General features: G+C 50.8%; 1 protein-coding gene and 1 long non-coding RNA gene across 6 annotated transcripts in view; one reads left to right on the forward strand and one right to left on the reverse strand.

The window, feature by feature from the left end:
• Window positions 1-24,103, forward strand: part of LOC117202468 (uncharacterized) — a 33,633-nt gene that overhangs the window by 7,706 nt on the left and 1,824 nt on the right. The window contains exon 3 of the long non-coding RNA XR_004484828.2: window positions 21,356-21,461. This is a non-coding gene — a long non-coding RNA (uncharacterized LOC117202468). The remainder of the gene's footprint in view (window positions 1-21,355; window positions 21,462-24,103) is intronic.
• On the reverse strand, window positions 2,586-19,327 carry TGIF2 (TGFB induced factor homeobox 2). 5 transcript variants are annotated; one of them, XM_049699343.1, is made up of 3 exons: window positions 19,201-19,327; window positions 15,288-15,513; window positions 2,586-5,388 (listed from the first exon to the last, which is right to left on the reverse strand). In XM_049699343.1, exons 2-3 carry the CDS (start codon window positions 15,477-15,479, stop codon window positions 4,867-4,869), a joined length of 714 nt encoding a protein of 237 aa, XP_049555300.1. In that variant the 5' UTR covers window positions 15,480-15,513; window positions 19,201-19,327; the 3' UTR covers window positions 2,586-4,866. The 5 variants fall into 5 exon arrangements, with proteins under 5 accessions (XP_049555300.1, XP_033289560.1, XP_004272856.1 ...); XM_033433669.2 differs by lacking the exon at window positions 19,201-19,327 and adding an exon at window positions 19,072-19,166; XM_004272808.4 differs by lacking the exon at window positions 19,201-19,327 and adding an exon at window positions 18,979-19,150.

Raw genomic sequence — 24,103 nt, forward strand, 5'->3', positions numbered from 1 at the left:
CTGTGCTCTCAATGCAGGGGGCCTGGGTTCAATCCTGGTCGGGGAACTAGATCCCACATGCATGCTGCAACTAAGAAGTCCGCATGCCGCAACTAAAGATCCTGTGTGCCGCAACTAAGACCCGGCGCAGCCTAAATAAATAAATAAAAATAAATAAATAAATAATCCAGAGTCCTGAATCCCTAGGGATTCTTTATTTTTTTATATATATATATATATATATATATATATATATAAATGAATGTCATTACAGAGTGTTGCTATATTTCTTCTTTTTTAAAAAATAGAATTTATTTATTTATTTATTTATGGCTGTGTTGGGTCTGTTGCTGGGCGCGGGCTTTCTTTAGTTGCGGTGAGCGGGGCCTACTTTTCATTGCGGTGCACAGGCTTCTCATTGTCGTGGCTTCTCTTGTTGCGGAGCACGGGCTCTAGGCGCACAGGCTTCAGTAGTTGTGGCACGCAGGCTCAGTAGTTGTAGCTCACAGGCTCTAGAGCACAGGCTCAGTAGCTGTGGCGCACAGACTTAGTTGCTCTGCGGCATGTGGGATCTTCCCGGACCAGGGCTCGAACCCGTGTCCCCTGCATTGGCAGGCAGATTCTTAACCACTGTGCCACCAGGGAAGCCCTCCCTAGGGATTCTTATTCATGGGGCTGAGTTGGGGAAAAGTTTCCCAGCGGGGTCCGTGAGGCTGGGGGTCCATGGAGAAATCACCACTCCCAAAAACAGTGGAAAGGAAGAGGCCTTCCTTGACTGTCAGTCTAAAGGCATACCCCCCACCCTCATCATTACCACTTTTCCTTTTCCTTTACTACTGGACACAGGGCCTAAGGTCACACTGATAACTAAGGACTTGAAGCATCATCATGGCCCCCTTGTGAAGAATAGGGACATAGACAGAGAATCAGCCAACCCAACCACAGCTACTCAGACTAAGGAGCAGAAATGCCTTTAAAAAGCTATTTCCTAAATGAGAGTGTTACAGAACAGGCAGATGTCCTTATATAACATTCCTAGCTTCAGAGGAGAGGGGCCCTAGCCACACTGTCCCTGTCACCTTTCATTATCTAGAGTGCTTGCTCACTCCAGGGCTCATCAGTCTGAAGCTGGTTATAGAAGATACTTTTATTTTCAGTTCTTTGAAAAGTATTTGTAAGAAGCCATCTCTCCTGAGGCAGCTGAACCATCCAAATCACTGCCCCTTTTAGGGGAATATTAGTACTCACTTTCCACATGTAAAATGAGCGTCACTCTTGTTTTGAAGAGCCCTTCCAGCATGTTCCTGTTCTGCCAAACCCCAGGGCCAAGTGTCCAGCTTGAGGGATACTGACGGAGGGAGTGGGAAAACCAGGACCCCGGATGAATGGCTAAAGGAGCTGGGGCACTTTAATCTGGGAACTTGAGCAGGGAGGCTGCATCTCCAAATTCCTAAAGGAGAGTGACCTGTGGGAGAGATCTATATCCTCCATCCAGGGTACTGGGGAGAAATCAGAAAGAAGCCAATTTGGTTCAATGGAGGAAACTTCTAGTGCTTAGCCGAAACCATGTTAGATAGCTGGATGCCAGTAGGCAGTGAACTGCCTATCACTAGTTTATATAAGAGAGGGACAGACCTCAGGGTGACCTTAAAGCAAGACAGACTGGAATTCACATCCTAGTTCCACTTAGTACTGGCTGTGTAAGTTCAGGCAAGTAACTTAACAAATCCCCAGTTTCTTTACCTATGAGAAGAGTATCTCATTTTTTAAATTTATTTTTGGCTGCATTGGGTCGTTGCTGCACGTGGGCTTCCTCTAATTGCGGCGAGCAGGGGCTACTCTTCATCGCGGTGCGTGGGCTTCTCATAGTGGTGGCTTCTCGTTGCGGAGCATGGGCTCTGGGTGCGCAGGCTTCAGTAGTTGTGGCGCACGGGCTTAGTTGCTCCACGGCACGTGGGATCTTCCTGGACCAGGGCTCGAACCTGTGTCCCCTGCACTGGCAGGTGGATTCTTAACCACTGCGCCACCAGGGAAGCCCTCTCATTTTTTTCTTTTCTGTGAATGTTTGTGTGAACAGAAGTTAAAGAGAGATGTTTGGGCTGCAATTACAATGTACAGTCATTTCAACAGAAATGCTACCACAGCTAGCTTAAGCAAAAAGGGGAATTTACTAGCTTACATAATAGGGAAGTCCAGAGACGGTACTGGTTTCAGACATGTCTAGAGTATCCATATAACATCTCTGCTTCTTTCTGTGCCGGCTTCATACTGTAGTCATGCTCCTTCCTCATTAGGAGAGGGGGGGACAAAGTTACCAGCTCACTAAGTTCCCTTACCACTTAGCAACCCCAAAGCTTGACTGCTGACGCAAAGGAAGACTGGTCCAGCTTGGGATATGTATGCCCCCTGCACACTGTGATGGAGAGGATGTGGAATACTCGTGAGGCCCAGGAAATAGGGATGCAGAGTACACAACACTTCCAGGCAGCTACTAGAGGTAGGGTGAAAGAGGTGGGGCAGAGTAAGAACTCAGCAATTGTCCTGTCTCCAGGCTGGGCCCAGGGTCATAGTGGATCAGTCCTTCTGCTTTGAAAAACAAAACCAAAACCAAAAAACAAAAAAACTTTATTTGACAAAAGACAAAAACCGAAGTTATTTACAGTAGTTTTTTGCTCAAATAATCCAACGGGATAACTGTGCTTCCAGGGTTACCTCAGAACTGAACCAAGCAGAGGCTGCCCTGCCCCCAGCCTCCCCGTCTTGTACAAGGGGGGAGTGCCAACCAGAATTCAGCAGCATGGCTCCCTGACCCCTCACCACCCTCCACTGCTCAGTGCACTGTGGGAGGGAAAGTCCCACCCCAGCCCAGCGCGCTTCCACAGTCCCCTGCTGCAAGTGTCCTGCAACAGTGACAACAGACCTGGGCTCAGAGACACGGGTGGGGTGCAAGAGGCCGGGCAAGCAGCAGCTTCAACTGATCTTGAAGCTGCCGTGTTCATTCTTCCCCAGCTGGGCCTCAGGAGGGTGAGGGTCCCTGATCCCCCCCGGGGCATGCCAGGAGAGGGCACAGAGAGGGGAGGAGGCAGAAGAGAGAGCCTAGAAAACCTGCCCACTAACAGAGAGCAAAGCCCCCTCTCTTAAATAACCAATCCCCACTCCCACAGCAATGGGTGGGCCAAGCACTCAGAAGTTGGGGAGCCTCCCTGAAGTCTTCAGGGATCATCCCAGAAAGGACAGAACACATGTTGCTGCCTTTCTCCCAGCCAAGCCCACCCAAGTCAGCCAATACCCAGGAACTCTCCCTCTGTGCCCAGCATGGCAACTTCAGGAAACTACAGGCTGAGGATCCTGACCTGTCTTTTGGCCCAGTAACAATGTTATTCAGAACAAAAATATTTCACCTAAAAACCTATGATTAGTGTTTCTTAGGATATACTAGAAAGATGGGGTATATTGCTGTTGAATGCTATCAGCAATGAAACAGCAAAAAAAAAAAAAAAAAAAAAGCGGGGCCCAGGGCGGGGGTGGGGGTTGCGGGAGGAGAATAAGACTAACTGCGATCCGTTTCACTGTGAAGTTCGGGGCAGGGGCTTCTGCAACTCCAATTTAAAGAGAGGTGCAACAGAAAGACACTCACAGCGAACAGGCTTCGTGACCGATTCCCAGCCCCAGCCTCCTCCCGGGGCAGTTCCACAGGCAGCTGGGGGCACTATTCCATGTTTCCTCCAGGAACAGTTTCCGGCCACCATCATGGGAAAAGCTGCCCGTCTGGATCAGCTAAAAGGCCTTCCTGACCACTAGATGGCTCACTTCTCTCCAAGTAGGAGCAACAGGGAGCTTTTGACATTCTGGCCCCAATAAGCCAAATTCCTAGAAGGAATTCAGAACTCAGGCCGCGGGGTGAAGCTTTCAAAGATAAAGAAGGGGAAAACATGAAAGAGAAAAAAACACCACCCCACTGCTCAGCCTAGCTTACCTCCCCCTCCCCTCCCCCACAATACAGTAAAGACACCAACCAACCAACCAGAAAAACACCTCTATCATCCTTCTCTGCTCTGCACCTAGAAGGTTTGGTCAGATTTGTTGGACCCTCTCTCTGGCTGTGGCTTTATCCCCTTCTCCCTTCTGTGCATGATGCAGAAAAGCCAAAGCCCATAAAAGTTTTTTCTAACTTTTTTTTTTTTTGTAAACCAAACCAACAATTAAACAACCATTTGGAACTTTGCAGAGATTTAGCTGGTCCCCCAAATGAAAATACTTCTTCCTTGCAAAACAATCACCAATTGCAGTGGTGGATCATTCTCAGTTTATCAGACTCCATCAAGCAATGCACTCTCATTCCCCACACCTGGGCTAACTACACCTGTTAATGCAAACCACAGCAAAGAGGGAAAAATAAACACAAAGTTTAGCAAAAACCTAAACATTCAACCGGAGTCGGTTCTGTTACATCTGCTGGGCTCCTCTTTTCTTCTGTTCACACTTATGAACCTGGAATGTCCACACTTAACAAAAAGAGGCCCTGTCAGGGGCAACTGGGACCCAGCACAGGTGTGAGTGAACTTGGCAGGGTTCCTGCGCCCAGCTCAGGAAAGCAGGTGGGAACAAAGGGGTCCCGGGGATTCTCTGCAGCAGCAGCACCATGCCTGTCTCCAATCTCTTGGTCTCATCACTGAGGAGGCCTGGAGAAACGGCAGAGTCAGCAGAGGAGAGGTCCCATCCCAGTGCAGTGACACCAGCTGGCGTCTTCCTGCTGAAGACCTCTGGACAGAGGAGATGATCCCGATGTTTGGCAATGATCCAAAGAAAACCCTCTGTAGGAAGGGGGACCAAAACGGAAACCCAGGACAGCTGGCTCGAGCCTCGAGCACCCCTGTTGGCAGATGCCTACTTGGGGTTTTCAGAGACGAAAGAAATGGGAGTGCGCAGCAATGGGGGTGACGGGTCCTGCTGCTTCTGGAGCTCCATCTCAGCAGCCCTCTGGAGCGCCACCTCCACCAGCAGCTGGAAGCTGCTGAAGTCCTCCTTGTCCTGCTCTGGGGGTGTGGGCGGTGGTGTGTTGAAGAGTCCACCCGTGGGGCTTCCAGCTTCAGCCCTGGTCAGCAGGGTGAGTGTGCTACCAGGGGTCACCAGGGGCTTGGGGGGCTCCAGCTCGCCTTGTGGGAAGGTGGCTGCCGGCTTGTCTCCCTGGCCTGAGTGGAGCGGCATGGAGCACACGGACAAGGAGAGCACACTGGTGGGGGCCGGCACAGACACAGCCAGCACTGAGGGGCTGCCGCCTCGGGGGAGGGCCACATCGGAGGCCTTGCCCCCGCGGCGGGAAATGGTGTACTGGTTGGGGTCTTTGCCGTCCTTCCGAAGCATGTCTGGGAGAAGCCGCCGCCGGGCGTTGATGAACCAGTTACAAATCTGGAATGAGAATGAGTTTGAGAGACTGTGATCAGTTTACTCTCTCAAAACCGGCTGCAAAGCACCTGCGTTCCTGGCCCCAGAAACACAGCAGCAAACAATTCAGGCACAATCGCAGCCCTCAGATTTATGTTGGGCAGACAGAGTTAAAGAAGAAATGATATAACTGAAAATAAACTGCAACTGTGATCCAGCCAATGAAGGGAAGGTACGTCGGTGCTGTTGGACACAGTAATGGGAAGACCCAATCCAGTCTTCGTGGACTCGGGGTAGTATTCTCTGAGGAAAAGGCTTGCGAACTGAGATCTGAAGGATAAGCAGTAAACCTACTTATCAGGTGGGAGGCCAGAGGGGAGAAGAGCATTCGTTTGAAAAGGATCAACACCTGAAAAGTGCCTATGACAAGCTCAGAGAAGGATGTCCTGTCTGGATGGAGCTCAGAGTGGTAACTAGAGGTTACCTCTCATGGTGGGGATCTGGTTCTTTATTCCAAGGAAGATGGGGAGCCGCAGGAGGGTTTTAGGCAAAGAATGCTAAAAATGCTATGTGGAGAACAGTGGAAGCAGAGTGCAAGTACTTCACATTAGGTTAAGGGAGATGATGAGAAGATGACAAACGTTTGATCTGTCTGGGAAACTGGAAATGACAGGACCTGGTGCCCAGTTGGATATGGGTGTGTGAAAGGAGAGGGGATGGGGCCAAGGGCCATTCACTCCTAAGATTCTAGAATAGAGTCTTGCTGTATGCCAGGGAAAGAGCCACAAAGACACTAAAGGGACTCTCAGGTAGAAGAAAAGTTATTGTTTCCAAGCAAAAGCAAGGTCAGTGGTTGAATGTGCATTCAACCAACATCCTTAAATCCTTTTTTCCTATATGCTGCTGAGAAAGCTACCATTAACCGTGACCCCATTCCTGTCCAGCTGATTGTTTAGATCAATCCTCTTGGGCCTATGCCTGAGGCATGACATTTCTTACTGTTAAGTGGTCTGCTGCAAAACCAAGGCATATCTAGCACCCATCCTATATTTGTCTGGACCCTTTATAATAGCCTCCAGATCCACAGCTCTCCAATCCAGCCTCGTCACTGGCTGTCACTCACTTTCTAAAATGTATTACTGTTATTCCTGTTCTAGAAAACTGCCATTTGTCTCCTACTGCCTATAGGAACAACTCCAGACTCTTGGGCCTGGGTGTTAAAAGCCTCCCCTGTTCATGGCCTATCTTTCCAGCCCTTGTATTCTTCTTCTTTTTCTTTTTTTAAATTTATTTATTTTTGGCTGCGTTGGGTCTTCGTTGCTGCGTGTGGGCTTCTCATCGCAGTGGCTTCTCGTTGCGGAACATGGGCTCTAGGCGCGTGGGCTTCAGTACTTGTAGCTTGTGTGCTCTAAAGTGCAGGCTCAGTAGTTGTGTTGCACAGGCTTAGTTGCTCCGCAGCATGTGGGATCTTCCCGGACCAGGGCTTGAACCCATGTCGCCCTGCGCTGGCAGGCGGATTCTCAACCACTGCGCCACCAGGGAAGCCCCTATATTCTTCTTCATGTGAAATTGCTCACCAGCCCTCATGGAGGCCCTGTGCTTTAAAAAACAAAACAAAACTCCATGCCTCTTGCACATCACATTCCTTCTTTCTGGAACACCCTCTTCTCTACCTGGAGAATGCCTACTATTCTAAGTCTTGGCTGATCTAAGATATCAGAGATCGGGCTGAGGCAGAGGAAATGGTTTCAGAACACATCTCTCCTCACCTACAGCTGCTGTAGGGCCTGGCAGTTTCTTTCCATACTTGAATGAATGGCACCATGAGGGTAGATAACTGTTCAGGAAGAGTGTGAACAGTTTCTGCACACCCCAGAGAAGGCACCTAATCATGGCATCATTACTCATCAAGCGAAAAGATCAGCCACTTACACCCTCCTTCCTTTCATTTACTCCTAACAGCCTGGAGATGTGACGAGACCAATCCTTTAACAAGCTCACCTGGGCATTATTTAAGAAGTTATGGATTAGACTAGAGAACAGGTTCTTAGCTGCGTGGCTGGTGTAAGGCTCCTGAACACAAAACCCGTTTTTCCTTCAACAGGCAAATACAAGCCTTTATCATTTTTTCCATCTCTCTCCCTCCTGCCCTCCACTGGAGGAGCTGCCACAGGGGAAAAGTTGCCTAATCACTTTCCTGCTAACAGAAAAGTAGCTGGAGAGAAGAGACAAACTGTGGGAGTGTGTTGGTGATGAGGCCTGGGTGTGGCACGGTATGCCCCCACATATCTAGGCGTCTTTCTGGGAGCCTTCGTTGAGAAGCTTTACCAATAGCTGACGTTTACGAAGCACTGTACAGCTACGCAATTTTCTTCTAACAGTTTTATCAGTCCTGTGAGTTTGATCAGCTCCCATTTTACTGATGAACATATATAAAGCTGAGCCTGGAGAAGTCAGGCAGGATTCTACCTCCAGCCAGGGATCCCCAAGCCTGGACCTTTGGATCTGGAGGAACGAGAACCCCTACTCTCTGAATCTTTCTCTCAGACTATCACAGGAGCCCAGAGCCCAGCTTATTTTACTCACTACAGTGGTCAAGTTAGAACTTCTCACCTTCCTGTTGCTCTCCCTTTCAAGGCTTCGTGCTCACTCCAATAATATTTATCGATGCTTGCTACGTGCCAGGCCAGTTCTCGGTGCCGGGCATGCTTCTGTGAATTAAACAGATGTGCACTCTGCCTTGCGGAGCTTATGGTCCATCTAGTTGTGGAGACTGGCAATGAACGAACATTGCTATAGCAACGAGAAGTGCCAGGAAGGAAAGAGACAGGAATGAAAAGATAGTATATAAAGATGAGAGAGACCTCCGTAGATAAGGGGTCTGGGAAGGCTGAGACCTAACAGATAAGAAAGAGCCAGCCACACAGAAAGCTGAGGGAAGAGTGTTCTAGACAGAGGCAACAGCAAATGCCAAGGTCCTGAGGCAGGAAAGGGTTTGGTTTAAGGAACAGACAGAAGCAGGCAGGGCTGATCCCACTAAGCCAGAACACCATGCTTAACCACCACCATGCTTAACCACCAAAGGGGCCCAAACAGTGGCTTAAGCTAGTTTTCACACTGTACGTCCTTCTCCTGGTCCTGCCTTTGCTCTCCTCTTAGTTCATCAACAGAAACTTACAGAGCATGTAGTAGCTGCTGTAGGGGAAGAAATGACAGAAACCCCTTCCCCACACCTCTCCTGTGCTGAGATGCCAGGAACTGTGTGGGCTGCGGCAATGCCTAACATTCCTCTAATGGGTGACTGGATCAAAGGCCCAACTCTCTTCAGGGCTCCCATACCAGTTTCTACCCCTATCACCTTCCTTAGCTGACACCTGGGCAAGGCCTTGAGTACCACTACCCAGCCAAAGGGATGGCCACCTATGACAAGAGCAGGCGCCTGGAGTTGGCATGGCTCCTTGCCCAGCAGCCTACAGCTCTACCTGTTCCACAGGTGACCCAAGGATAGCACCAGGCTCCAGGTCCTGTCAGGCTGGGAAAGCTCATGGGCAGGGCAGAGCCAGAGCCTTCTTGTGGCTTCTCTCCCTTTCCATTCCAGCCTGGAAGGACCCTGCCTCTGGGGTTCTCATTTACCCCTTACCTCTCTGGTCCTCTCAGTACACACACACACACACACACACACACACACAGACACACACACAGACACACACACAGACACACACACACACACACACACACACACACACACACACACACACACACACACACACACACACACACACACACACACACACACACACACACACACACACACACACACACACACACACACACACACACACACACACACACACACACACACACACACACACCAGGCATCAGCTGACACTGTTTGAGCTGCTCACTCCAATCCTGGCTGGAGTTGCAGGGGAGCCCCAAGGGAGAAGGAAGACTGAACAGCTGAGTGGACGAAGGAACTAAGGATCTTTGACACAAGGTATCACGCCAACCATCTCACTTGCATGTTTAATCTTCATGAAAGCCTGGACGGTAGTAAGCAGTGTCCCCAAAGTACTACAGAGAGACCTGGAACTCAGAGATGAGAGAACCTGCCCAAAGTCACACAGCCTCCGAGTACAGAGCTGGGATTCAAACTCAGGTCTCCTGCTGCTGTTCTCATTCTGGTCTGCTGTGTTACCAACAGAGGAACAAAATGGATAGCTGCAAGGCATCACCATAATCCTAAAAGCAGACTCTTGCTGAACTCAAAACGTATCAGGCGCTGTTCTGAACATTTCCCATCTAACTAACTCATTTAATCTTCAACAGCCTATGAGAGGTTCTGTGATGATCTCCACTTTATGTGAACCACTGAAGAAACAGAGACCCTGATCAGAGAGATTCAGCAACTTGCTCAAGGTCACAAGGGCAAAGGCTAGGATGGGATCCAGATACAGCCTGATTCCAGGCAGCTACCGCTGTCAGGTGAAGACAACAGACGGAGGAGAGTCAGCCTGAGGCCTTTTCTCCTTGCTCAGATGCTTCCATCTCTCCATCCTGCAGCTGCCTCCTTGGCTACCTGCGCTACAGGAGAGCACTACGCCTCTCCACCTCAGCCCAGGATGCAGGGGAAACGCGACCTGGGTCAAGAGGAGTAGGGACCAGTGCTTTTGTTGAGAGCAGTCTTGGGGAGGGGAGCGTGGCGTTTGCTAGCAGATGCATGGGCACTTAGCCTCTAGCTGCACCTCCCATTTTGGCTTCTAATTCTGAGAAGAGAACAGCAGAAAAACACCCCCCCCACGTGCTCACCCTGGTCCACAGAAAACTTGGCAGCCTACTCACTGTTTTGTCTTCTCATCCGATAGAAATGCACAGCTGAGGGCAGCCGGGCAAGGGCACAAGGCCCGAGTGCACCACCAGTGCCAGCTGCGATAATGGGCTCTGCGGATTTTCTGTAGCCCCTTCCAGCAGCCTGACCCACGCCTAAGTCAGGAAAAAAGCATGTGACTTGCCCCAATTCAAGGTCCTCGGGGAGGGGGTAGGAGAATGCCAAGGTGAATTCTGTGATTGATACGGCAAAACACAGGCTGGGTGCCTGAAAGCCTGTCTCTACCATAAAACAGGGCCCTATCTGAAAGGCTGCTGCCCTGTCAGTATTTTCTTTTTTTTTTAATCAGTGGCTGAGATGAAGGACACAGGAGGAATCACTGTGGCAAATGGGAGTGGGAGGGGCACTAGGGAGCAGATAAAGGCCATGAGGACCAGAGCAGGGCTTTTGAAGGCGACACAAGTGCTTTAATTGTAATGTCTTTTCAACTGTGAAAGACAGAAGCGAAAGAGGGGAGAGAGAGGGCATGGAGAGACCTTTCCCAAACATCACGGTCCCAGTGTTGTGACCACCCGTATCCCGGTGCTCCTAAAGGCTGCTGGCTGTATTAGAATAACCTTGAGGGTGATTTTAAAAAACTGCTCTGGTCTCATCCGCTTCAGAGATGGGGGGCAGGGGAGAGGGGTGGGTGGAATCAGGAATGTGTTTTTAAACAAGCTCTCCAGAGTTCTGCCACCCAAGCTTAGGAACCAATGGTTTAACCCACTGGTTTAACTTGTCCTTGCGGGCCAAACCCTTTACTTAAGCAAAAAAGCTTACACAAAAGCTCAAAAAATATACAAATGAAAGGCCTTAAGGTGGGGAGACAGTGGTTACCAGGAGGAAGAATCGGGAGGCAGCTATCTTTGGAGCCAGAGTAAGGAGAGCAGCTTCGAGAGATACAAGTTCACTGAGGGCAGGGCCAAGCCACCCCCTCACCACACAGCAGGCCACTACAGCTGCTGCACCAGGCTCCTTTCTTGCCCAGTACAAGTACCAGAGGGACTGCTGCCCCTCACCTCCCCAATCCTTCAAGTCTGTCAGGATTCCATTCATATACAGCTTCCGGAGAAGGCTTGCCTACCAGGGCAGCTCAGCTGACACACATGGGTAATTAATTACACTGAATTCTCAGTCCTTTCAATGTCTTCCCTCCCCCAGGGGGGACAGTGCCGGTTCTACTGTTGTGTTCCCAGCACAGAGCACAGCCCCAATCAATATTACACAGAGAAGGAATGGGCACGAACTCTCCCCGCCACACTTACCTCCCCTGCCCAACTGGCAGCCCCTTAGAACAGAAACCACAGCAATAAAGTGGGCTTACAGGGTGTCACCGGGACCCGTCAAAATCCTTCACAAATGACTTTTTGGTTTTACCCTCCCAACTGCCTCGCCCCGGGCAAGTACCAGCTAACCAGTTAGTTAAATAACTCATTGACTTGCTAATGAATTGCTGCTGGGCCAGTTAAAGGAGACAATCGAAAGGGAGGTCCCCAGGGAGAGAGAAAACAAACTTGGCAAAACGTTGATGCTTGCTGGAGCCAGGTGATTGGTGCCAGGGGTGTGTTATAATATTCTCTTACTTTTGCGGTTATCTGCAAACGTTCGTAATAAACAATGGAAATTTAAAAAATTAGATACAGGAAAAAGAGAGGCCTCCAGGGACTGACTTAAACCAGCTTTTCCAGATTGAGGAGCCACTACATTTCCTTTATTTCTGAGGTCCTGCCTATTGACATTTCCAACACTTTTTTTTTTTGCGGGGGGGCCCGATGCGCGACTTGCAGGATCTCAGTTCCACGACCAGGGATTGAACCCAGGGCCCTCGGCGGTGAAAGCTCAGAGTCCTAACCACTGGACCACCAGGGACTTCCCTCTAGCACTTTTATCTGCATTTTTGTCACTTCAACAATTATTTACTGAGCACCTACCATATACCTGGCATTGAGCTAACACTGAGGATGTAGTGATAAATAAGTCGAGGCCTCCGGAGTTTAGTGTGTTCTAAAAAGCAATCAGTCAAGTCCAAATGCTGACCCAGTCCCGGTGCTGTGGGAGCACAGAGCTCCTCTAGGGGTCAGGAGTCTCCCTGGTCAGGGGTGGGAGCAAAGTGGTGTGGGGTATCTATCAGTGTGGCAGCAATATGGGGGGCCAGGGATGAGGCCCGCTACACAGATTGGGAAAGATGATGTTGTCAATAGGTTGGCAGGAGCCACTGAAGGGTTTTAAGTAGGGGAGTGACACGTGATCAGATGATGATAGGTTGGACTAGGGTAGGAAAGAAGCTATATTCCGGAAATATTTAAGGGGTAAATGTATAGGAATTGGTGAGACCAAAGGAGCTGAGAAAGGGCTGTCAAGGGGAGTCCCTTCGAAAGGGAAGGACCCAGCTTGGACAAATTACCTGTTATCAGTCAGGAAATCTGGGGTGCCTGTGAGACCTTCAAGCACGGATGTATGGCTGGTGCTGCTTGGGATTCATGGTACAGTTTCCATCAAGGAGTACTAGATGGTCCCCAGTGCTTCTTTTTTTTTTTTTGGCCGCACTGTGCAGCAGGTGGGATCTTAGTTCCCTGACCAGACCAGGGATCAAACCCATGTGGAGTCTTAACCACTGGACCACCAGGGAAGTCCCCCCACCGCTCCTTAACTCTCAGCATGCCTCTAGAACAGGGTGGCCACCAGTGGAACCCCTCCCACCAGGGGATGCCAGGATCCCGCCGGCCCTTCCTCAGAAGTCTCCAGCAGCTAATCCTGAAATGGATTAGCTGTAGCCCCAGACCTACATTTCTGTAAGTGGGATCTGGGGATATGCCGACCTAGGGGCCCACTAGTTCCCCACAAGAAGGTTTTGGTTTTGTGTTTCCAATCTGATCACAAGTAGGAGTGCCGTGGCCTCTGGCAACACAGGTTTGCTCAACTCTGGAGCCAGTGCCTCTGTCATGCTGCACATCACAGTGCAGTCAACAAAACACCACCCGCCATTTGTTATTAATGCAGTTAGATGGACTCTCATTCGTGTTGCGTCTGTTTACTTTGGAAAACTGGTTATTTCACAGTTGTGTATAAGAGCGAAAGCAAGGGGCTTTTTTACCCAGTTTTACGTTTGTGCATGCTTAAGTGACGTGATAAAAATTATTCAAGTGTACACGTGAGGGAGGCAAGTCTGTGAAAAAGATTTTCTTTAAGAGGAGTCAGCACATTATTCAGTCTTGAGAAAGTGTCCCTGATAAAAGGCAGTTTCGACACAGTGTGGAAGCGGTTTGGTCGCACAGGCAAGAGGCACACTGGAATACACAGCTGGGGGAATCAGAGAATGCTTTCATGAGAAAATGCTTAAACAGAGTGAGCCAGGCTCAGAGAGGTCAAGAAACCAAGGGAGAAGGCCCGGAGGCCTGGGAGTTCAGGGGCCCCAGAGACAGGAAGAACGAACTAGGCTGCAGGCAGTTAAGACTAACAAAGAGGCTATCTGGGTAATCCTGGCTCTTAGGCACCAAGACTTTGGCCTGTGCTGTTCTGCATCCTGTGAGTTCAAGTCCACCTCTTCTGGAAGGCCTTCTGAGGCTCCAGGCCTCTCAGAAGCCCTGCCCTGAGTCTCTGCTGCCATCTGCCCCAGCGGTGATCACTTTTTGCAAACATAAGCGGCCAGGTCTTCCCCTGCTTTCCCATCCCAGACTAGACACGCCCTAGGGTAGGAATGTGCCTGGATCCTCTCTGGGATCCCAACCCTGCCCCGCATAGAGCTGGGCATAGTGCAGCGCTTATCGGTAAACTTGTGAGGTTCTAGGAACTGCTAAGTCGAGACCTATGGTCTAGGAGAGATGAGGATGAAAGGGAGAGAAGTGCCCATGCTGTGCCAAACACCTCACAGTGGGCCTTGAATTCTTCTCAGTCCTGCCCCCCAACCCTTACGTGCCAGGAAAGTGCTACAATCAGCCCCCCTTTTCAGGTGAGGAAACACGAAGCTGAGAGAGGAGGCAGTGACTTGGCCAATGTCCAAGCTTTCTCTTGTGGAGAAGATGGGATCCGAGTCAGGGTCAGTAGCTCTAGAGCCTTTCTCACAGACAGACTGCCCAGCGAGTATAAAGTCAGGTGACAGGAATTCTGAGGGCCGAATACTCACCATGAGGCTTCGTGGAGGAAGGACGCAGCTGGAAGAGGTGGGGGGTTCAGAGTAGGGTAAGGGAAAGAGACGGTGCCAGGGATCGGAGTAGTGGGCCAGGAAAGAACAGAGATGGAATGGGAGGCAGCAGGGGGTGGGGGGGGTGGGGCGCCAGCGGGGCAGAGGGTGGGCCTTTGCTAGGCTGGGGGCCTGTTCTGTGTCTCCCAGGTAGGTGAGAGCCCAACTGGAGGCAAGGCAGCGGCAGTCCGGGGGGTCTCACCTCAGCACCCGGAAAACAGAACAAAAACACCTGTAGGTCAGCAACTGGGGCAATTCAAAGGGGGTAATACCTCTCACTCTGACCAAAAGTGCATAACGTGATCTTCTGAGCGTGTTCATGTTTGTGGTTCACAGAGCACTTTCACATCCAGTTCTGAATCTATTCCTCCCAATGGTTCAGTCAGACCGTCTAATCCCACTTTACAGATGGGAAATCAAGATGTGGTTTACAACTCCTGCGTGGCAGAATGGGGTTTTGACCCCAGAACCTCTGACTCCTGCCCTTTCCTTAACCGTGACTCCAACTCATTTTTAACCACTCTGCAGATCACCAGCTGCCCCATGAAACCAAATTGCCAACCAATCTGGGGCTAAAGGCCAAATCCCAGACACTCAATGCCTTCTCACCCTCTCCTAGCCTCCAGTGTTAATGACGACACCTAGACATTAATAACAATTCCTTGCCTCTTCATAACTCTGCAAAATCTGAAATCTAGCTTCAATGACTTCATGCAATTGTCTTCCCTTGAGGCAGAGAGGGTGGGTATTCTCATCTGACCTACGAAGAAACTGAGGCCCAGAGAGGGGAAGTGACCAGCCCAAGGCCACACAGTTGAGTCCGTGACAGGGCTGGGACAGGACCAGAATCCAGGTCTCCTGCTACCCGCTCCTTACCTGCAGCACCGACAGGTTGGTCTGTCCAGAAAGGCTCAGCTTCTCCTGCTCTGAGGGGTAGGCGTTGTAGCGGTGCAGGTACAGCCAGTCCCGGAGGATCTTCACCGACTCCTTGGGCAGGTTCCCTCTGCGCTTCCTCTTGCCTGCCAGGGAGAGGAGGCCTTCATCCTCACCCAGGTCACTGTCTGACATGGTGTCTAGGGGCTACGCTGGACCTCAGGCAAGCCTAAAACAGGTGACAAAGGGGAGGGGAACATTATTACCATGTGGTGCCTCTGACCCTTTCCCTAGTCTTCCAGCACATCATTACTAGAGCCTAGGACACCAGAAACGGGGTAATCGAAAGTCAAAGTCTCAGGCCATACCAAAGCCTGGGCAAGGTAGAAGGAAAGGTCCAAAATGCCTCTATTTCATCAGGCTGGTAGATAACTACTGAAATTAATGGCAGATCATTAATAAGCAGAACCAGACTAGAAGTAATTACAGCTACCACTGAGGCCTGTTTTCCATGCTCTGTACTGAGCATTTCACCTTTATTATCTCATTCAGTCCTCACAAATGCCCTCGTAAGGGAGACACTAATATCATCATCATTTTACAGATGAGAAAAACCAAGGCCCAGAGAGATTCAGAAGGTCACCCAAGATACTCTGGCTGTTAAACAGAGTTACCATTTGACCCAGGAATTTCACTCCTAAGGTAGCTAAGCTACGAAGAGAAATGAAAACCCACGTCCACACAAAATGTTGTACAAAAATGTTTATAGTAACATTATTCATAATAGTCAAAGGTGGAAGCAACCCAAGCGTCCTCCAACAGATGAATGGTTAAACAAAATGTGGCCTACCCATAATAGAGAAGAATATTATTCAGCTCTGAAAAGGAAGTTCCGGTCCGTGCTGTAATGTGGGTGAACCTTGCAACTACTATGCTAAGTGAAAGAAGAAGTCACAAAAAACACACACTCTATGACTGCATTTTCGTGAAATGTCCAGAATGAGCTGCAGGGGATAGAAGGGTGACAACTAAAGGGTATGAAGTTTCTTTTCCAGGTGATAAAAATGTTCTAAACTTGACTGTGGTGATGGTTGCATAATTGTGAATATACTAAAAAAAACACTGGTTTGCTTTAAAAGAGTAAGTTGCATGGTATGTGAATTATATCTCAATAAAGCTGTTATAAAAAAAAATCTCACCTCCAGGATATGGTATGGAAGCAGGGTTTGGACCCAGATGGCTTGCCCCGTCCTCCACCCCCATCCCATCTTGCTTCCAGGGTCTCCCAGGACCCAGTGAGGAGTCTGGAAACCCTATCAGTCTCCACAGTCCTACAGCAATCCATGTAACATTTACTGTGTACCTACTATGTATACCCTGCAGAGATGCTGAGTTATCCCTACTGGTTGTCTCTCATTCTCCTTTGTCATCTAGCCCCTGGCCTGGTCCCAGAATCAGTGCTTCAGAAATCCAGATAAATAAGCAAGGCTGGGCTCTAGTTCCTCCAACTTGGCTGTGTGACCTTGGGCAAGCATCCCTCCCTCTCTGGGCTTGAGCCTCCTCTTCATCTGTTAATTGAAGGAAGGTGTTTCCCTAGACAATCCAACTCAGTTGCTTATCCCCAACAAACTTCTTGTTCGCACACGCAAAAGAGATACACATTTTAAAACCAAAAGTTCCAGGACAAGCTGATGCCAGAATCTCAAGGCCCCTCCCTCCTCAGCCTTTTAACAGCTCCCTAGCAGGCTGGGCCAACAGACTCTGGCATCTCCCAGGTTTTGTTTCCTCGACTTGGGCCTGAGCCCAGATATCCGGGCTGGCTAGGCCAGGCTTTCGAGGGAAGGGTCTACCCTCCCAGCCGGGCCACCTGGAGGTGAGACAGGCATTGGTTAGAGGTGCCACTCCTCAGAGAGCAGCAACAGCAGGCTGCTTTCTGAGGTCAGGTTTCTGAGGTTTAGCTGGCCAGGGCAGTTGGGATCTGAGCTCAGGCAGGGATGCAGCCCTGGCAGGCTGTGAGAAGTTTACTCAAGGTTATCTGTACGGATTCCACCCTGGCTGCCAGTCAAGTCCCAGTCTGCAGGGTTCCAGTGGGTGGCGTGTGGAGGTGACCCCCTCAGTCTACACAGACCTCTCTACCGCAGCGTCCTGCACTCCAGCCATGATATTCACCGACAAATACAGCAGACACAGTTTACAAATCCCAATCCAGGAGGCTTCCCACACACACACCCCACACTCCCACCCAGCCTCACACCAGGCAACTCTCTAAGAGCACTCAGATAACTGGCACCAACCCATCACTCAGCCCCTGGAACCCCCAGGACTTTCACCGACAAATTCAGCAGACACACAGTTTACAAACCCCGCGTCTAGCACGAACAACTGGTACCACGCAACCAGTTCCTGGATATACGCCCACCCACGATCTCTCAGACTGGGTCAACTCCCGACGACATCATACTAAGGGTCAGTTCTTACCCTAACTGGCCTGTGGTAGCACCCTCTCGACATAACGCCCAGGGCACCCTCCTACACACGCCACGACGCTGACCTGCAACCACTCCCGCGCCAACTTTCTGACAACTTCCCCAGCTCGGCCCGACACTCCCCCGGGCCGAGCACTCACGCTGCATTCCCAGCAGTTCACACAAAGCGCGCAGCCTCCCCCGCGGCCCAGACCCGAGTCGGAGCACATGGCTCCCGGGGCGGCGGGGAATCGGCCTGCGCTCGGGGCGCCTGCACCCCTCAGCCCCCCACCCCGCGTCAGACTCGGCGCTTCTGTTCGCCCGCGGGCCTGCAATCCGGGTGGGGCGGGGGCTCTGGAAGAAAGAAAACTCACGTGTCTGTCCCGGGGCAGGAAAAAGTTTGGTTCCCACCCCCTTCCCCAGCCGCTCAGCGCTCCTCACTCTTCGGGGCGCGGGGCTGGCCGAGCCTGCGCGCTCGGCTTTGTGCTCCGAACTCGGCCCGGAGGGGGAGGGGAGGGGGCTGGGCTCCCATCTCCGCACCGCCCCCCCCAATCCTGCGCCCAGACTCCATGTTGGCCGCCCCCTGCCCCGGAGACTGCGCGCTTCGCCCGCGGGAGGCTCGGCTCAGGCTCGGCCTGCCCGAGGGACCCGGCGCGCACAAACTTTCTTCGGGTCGCCGGCCCCACGCGCCCCGCTTCCTTGGCCCGCCTGGGAGTGACAGATGCCTCCGAGACAGACTTTCCTTTGTTCCAAAGGAAAAGGGAACTCGCGCGGGCTCCCCGGCTCCCCCAGCTCCGAGACCTTCCGGCTGCCCCCACCCGCAGCTGTCACTCTCGGGGGGCCCCTCCCCGGCTCGGCCGCGGCGGGGGGTGGGGGGGCTACCGGCGGTTAGCAACGTGCACTTTTGAAACCAAACAAACCCGCCCCCCGCGCGCTCACCCCGGCCCGGGGCAGGGGCGGCCCTCTACCGGGGTGGGTTCCTAAGGAGTTGGGTCCCCCAAAAGGGCCGCAAGCTAACTTTTTCCGGGGGGGTGGCACAGCCCCCCCCCCCACGCCGGTCCCAGTCAGCACACCGCAGTCGGGACTCAAACACACCCGAGGTCACCCATCCACAATCGCACGCGCTTGGACGACGCCCCCTCCCCCGCCCGGCCGAGAAAAAGAAACTTTCCAAGTTGTCCGCGCGCCCCCCGCCCCCATCTGCCCCCCCTCCTGCGCCCCGCACTGACTTTTCCCAGCAGCTTTTCCGTCCACGCGGCCTAGGGCTCGGTCCCGAGCGTCCCGGCAGGGGGCGGGAGGCGCCGGGGGAGCGCGCCGCGTACCTGCCGGCCCTGACACTCGGCCTGACAGCTCGCGGCTGGAAAGCACCTCGCGGCCTGACGTCAGATCCCCTCTCCTCCCCTCCGCGCTCTCCTCGCCCTCCCCCACCCGCCCGGAGGGAGAAAACAAACTTTGTGAGAAGCGCTGCGAGCGACGCCCACCCCCCGCGGGGCGGGCCAGCGGCGGCTGGGGGCTTCGCCCCGCCCACCGCGCCCGGAGGGGGCGGAGCCGGGAGGGCACCTTCTTCCTGCGCCCACCCCCACCCTCAGGAATGCCACATGGCCTCCAAAGAGGAGTGGTGGGAACCCGGATCGGGATAGTGCGCTTGGGGGCAGGAAGTGGCCCGCTCCTCCTTTCGGAGAGCATTTCCGGAGCGCCTACTGTGTGCTCCACGCAGGGGGTGGGGGTCGTTACCCAGAGGAGAAATAATGCAAATACCGATGTTTGTTAGTCAAATCTCCGGAGAGGAAACTGAGGCCCAGTTAGTCCGGGAATTTACCCCCAGCTGGTAAGGACTGGGGTCTGAATGCGGCGCCTGTTCTGTCCTCAAGGTCGCGTAGAGTCGGGTAGAAGTCTCCCTCGGACACAGCCCCAAAGCACGTAGCCCCAGGGTCTGTCACACAAGGGGCAGCCAGAGGTAAAAATAGCCAATGTTTAAGGCAGTGACGTTAAGCGTGTGTATCACCCTCGGGTTATGGGGTAGGTCCTGTTATATGTCAGTTCTTGGTTCACCCATGAGCTGTTCTTGACTTTGCTTCTTGTCACACAGTCAACCAGTGTCATTCAGCCCAGGTGGGTCCGATAGCGGGAGGCCGAGCGCTTATCTGATTGAGACGGGCCCTTGAAGGAGGCAGATCACCGTCTAAGAGCTCTCAGCGCTCCCTGGTTTCTTTTTCCTCTGCCGTCAACACCGAATTCCAGGACGTTTCCCTTGGTCTTCCCCAACCCTGCCAGCACTCTCTTCCCTGCTCTTTGCTCTCTGTTCCATGTACTGTAAAATACCTGCTGACCAACCTTTTGGCCTTCTGGGGAGACTTTGTGCCCCGCAGAGCCTAGCACAGAGTCAGCCTAGAAATGGGTAAGGCCTTTTCTGGGCCCCTGGTTCCTCATCTGGTCCCAGATATGTAGGACCCTCGAGCTTGGAAATCAGCAGCTTTGCAATGGTTTTTGGTCTTAATTGCCCTTTAGCTATGGAGAACTCAGAACAAAGATCTAGTTTGCTCCCCAGACCCTAAGCCAATCAGAATGCTGATTAAATGACTGTTAAGGTGCACCTGGACTCCCCATTGAAGCCAGACTAACCTGCAAATGCTTAGAAGCTAGTTGGCCACACTGCTTTCCTCACAGCAGTAGCCAGAGTGTCAGTGCTGTAGCCCAGCGTTCTCCGTGTCACAGACGGGGAAACCAGAGCCCAGAGTGGAGGCCCCGAACAATTTCTTGGAGCGCTCTGTCCTCAGCCTTATGAGAGAAAAAGGGAGGCTTGGGGAGTCTCAGGTAAAAAAGGTAAAACTTCCGGGCCCTGCAGAAATAGAGACGCAGGTGTAGAGAACAAAGGTATGGACACCGAGGGGGGAAAGTGGCAGGGGTTGAATTGGGAGATTGGGATTGACATGTATACACTAATATGTATAAAATGGATAACTAATGAGAACCTGCTGTATAAAAAATAAGTAAAATTCAAAAAAAAAAATTTAAAAAAGAAAAACCTCCGGACCCTCACAGAACATGTGTGGGATTGGGGCCTACATAAGGGGGAGCCTGGAAGGGAAAACGGGTGCAGCCAGGTAAGCCTGTTGATGCGACGGTTCCCAGCACTTGGTGTCAGTGCATGAGAGCCAGACTGCCCGTTTTGGGGAAGCCACAGGGGACCTGGGCTGCAGCCCAGAGACCTCCCGGCAAATTCAGCTGGCAGCAGCCCCCTAGGCCAGTGCTTTGCACGTCTTACGCTAGACGAGGTGCATGGGGCAAATGGAAGAGAGCAGTTCTGTGCTCCTTTTAGCCTGCAGTGGAGCCACCTGAGAGCCGATAACAAAGCAGCTTCAGGAGCCCCTCCCCAGACTTCCTGGAGGGGGAAGGGGAAAGTTGGGAGGTAGAGGGGAGGCTGGTAGTATGTCTAGATTGTGCGTTGTAAACAAATTTGAGAATTACCGCGTTTCTCAACTGGTAAGTTATCAGAATTTAAAATATGTGCATCCTTTAAAAGCCAGTAAGTGTACCTCTAGGAATCTATATCGAGAAATAATTGCAGAACAAAGATGAATGCTTACACAAGATTGTTCTTTGCAGCACTATTTATTTTGCTGGAAAATTTCAAACAGCTACATGCCCCTCAGCAGGAGCTGACTGCTTACAGGCACTCTGGGACCTCTGCACAGCGGGATGTTGTAATGGGGTAAGTCTGTGAGCACTAACCTAGGAGATGGCCAAAGAATATTTATTATGACACTTTGCAATGTCCTAGCAAGAAGGGGCTTTGGGTATACTTGGTGAGAACTTTCGTGGGAAAACTTTCCAACTGGGAAGTTATTTTTGTCATTTTTCTCTCATCCAGTTTTGCCCCCCCATCTCTTTCACAGATGAAAAAACTGGGTCCCTGAGAGAAGAAGGGACTTGCCCCATGATCTGCCTGGGGTCCTGACTCCTGGCACAGATCTGGGGTGGGGCTTGGAGGGGAAAGAGAGGTGGGCGTGGCATCAGAGCCCATGCAAACCTGGTGGCCGCCAGGAGGCCATTTTAGGAAGAGTCCCAGGAACTCAAGATCCCTCAGGCCAGAAAAGGGACTGGATAGGCTGCATAAGGCAATTCTGCCTCTGTACCTGAAAACCCAAATTGGAGGCTCCTGATGATGGGGCTGTCTCTTGATTGTGCCTGTTTCTAGTGAACTTGGTTATTGCATGCATAGGTTCAAATGAATGTTATGCAAATCTGTTTTCATTGGGAAAAAAAGGCTCTTTTTACCTGGGGTTGGTGGAAATGGGGAAAGAGACTGATATTCACTATATTCACTTGGCTTCCAACATGAGCCAAGGTGAGATCCGGTACAAAGCACAAAGGAGATAGGGTTCTGGGGGGTAGAGGGGAAGAGTCCAGCAAAGGCCAGGGTCAGTCAGTAATTCAGGAAAAAGCTGGATTTGATCAGCTGGTAGGGCCTTGAAGGCTGAAGTGAAGAATTTGGATTTGGCGGTGTGGGGTAGTAGGGAGCCCCTGCAGGGCTGCTGAGACAGTGGCTGAGGAGAGGTGGGAAGAGATTGGAGGTAGGGTGATCAGGTGAGGCAGCTCTGGGTAATTGAGACCAAACAGATGGAGACCTGTCTCTGAAGTCTAGGAGATTTGTAGCGCTCTTCCCGTGAGGTGGTGCATTTTCATCTAATGTGGATTTCAGTGTATCAACATCTTACTTTAAAAGTCTTGTAGTATTTTTTTTTAAGTACATTTATTTATTTATTTTCAACAATTGCAAATAACATTTCCTACATAAAGATGTTTGCAATTCTGAGAATTTCCTGAAATAGATTCTCTGAAGTGGGATTACTTGAACAAAGAGTAAGAATGAATATTTGTAAGGCAGGTTACCAAAGTGCTCTCCATGACAGCATTTGTAGTGTTGGAGTGCTTGTCTTGCCCCATCCTTAGCCACATCAAGTGTTAGCAGTTTTATGTTAATCTTTGCTCATTTGACGGCTGAAGAATCGCCTTTGGTTCTTTTAATCTGCATTTCTTCTTATTATTGGTGAGATTGGATATCTTTTTTTAATTAATTCATTTATTTTTGGCTTCATTGGGTCTTCGTTGCTGTGCGCAGGCTTCCTCTAGTTGTGGCTAGTGGGGGCTATTTGTTGCGATGCATGGGCTTCTCATGGTGGTGGCTTCTCTTGTGGCTGAGCACGGGTTCTAGGGCTTCAGTAGTTGTGGCACGCAGGCTCAGTAGTTGTGGCGCATGGGCTTAGTTGCTCCATGGCATGTGGGATCTTCCCGGGCCAGGGCTCGAACCCATGTCCCCTGCATTGGCAGGCGGATTCTTAACCACTGCACCACCAGGCAAGTACCGAGATTGGATATCTTAATTATTGGACATTTGTCACCTGTGAATTATCTCCACATCTTTTCAGGTCATTATGAGTTTTTTTTCTGACCTGCAAGTTTTTTAGTAGTAAGGATACTTAATCCTTGTTTGTCCTATTGGTTGCAGGTAGTTTTTTCCCCTAAGATTATTGTTTGCTTTTTTTCTAACACTTTTCTAAGCTTGTTTTTTCTTCGTTTTTTTTTTTTAAACTTCTCATTTGGTCAAGTGTCAGTCTTTGTGATGTTGCCCATTGCTTTTAGGCTCAGAAAGAATATCAGTGATCCAAGGATATTCACCTGGACTTTCTTGTTGATTTTGTTTCTTAAGGTTTAATTTTTAACACTTAACCCTTTGCTTCATCTGGAGTTTATTTTGATTTACAGTGTGAAGTAAGAATCCCAATACATTTTTTTCTTAATGGCATACCATTTTTTATCATCTTTCCTATGTGCGATGCCACTTCTTCCAAGGCATTGAGTTATTACACTGTTCTTCATGGTATATCCCAAGGGGAGGGTATCTTGAGACTACTACTTTAGATGATGAAAAGACAGATTTTGGCCAGGGAAGGAAAGCCTTTGAATTTCTGTAGTGGAGACAGATTCTCCTCTGTGAAGCTAATGATGTTTGGGCTTTAAGGACCCTTACCTGCCCCTGTCTCTTCCAAGGCCCTGGAAGAGGTCATATGTTTTCATAAAACGTACAAATTAAGCAATTGTCATTGTAATCACTTAAGACCACTGTCGTATTCCACTATGACTTCCCTCCTCACTGTTCCCCTCCTGCTAACTGGCCTTCTGTTGCCTCTGGACATGTTTTTGGATCTGACTAAGGGTTGAGTTAGAATGCATTTAGGTTGGGTTTATCTATTTATGTAGCTTGTAGTCACCTCCACCAACAGTTCAAATACTGACAACTGTCCTGGTAGACGAAAGCCTTTCATGACACAAAATTGCAGGAACAGAGGTAGT

This window comes from Orcinus orca, chromosome 16 (genome assembly GCF_937001465.1).
Source record: "Orcinus orca chromosome 16, mOrcOrc1.1, whole genome shotgun sequence".
Lineage (NCBI taxonomy): Eukaryota > Metazoa > Chordata > Mammalia > Artiodactyla > Delphinidae > Orcinus > Orcinus orca.

Bases quoted from the DNA above. Each gene is read 5' to 3' on its own strand.
- TGIF2 (XM_049699343.1), bottom strand. From the start codon at position 15,479: ATGTCAGACAGTGACCTGGGTGAGGATGAAGGCCTCCTCTCCCTGGCA. The intron at 5,389-15,287 runs GTAAGGAGCGGG...TTCTCATTCCAG, and splicing joins CCAACCTGTCGGTGCTGCAG to ATTTGTAACTGGTTCATCAA.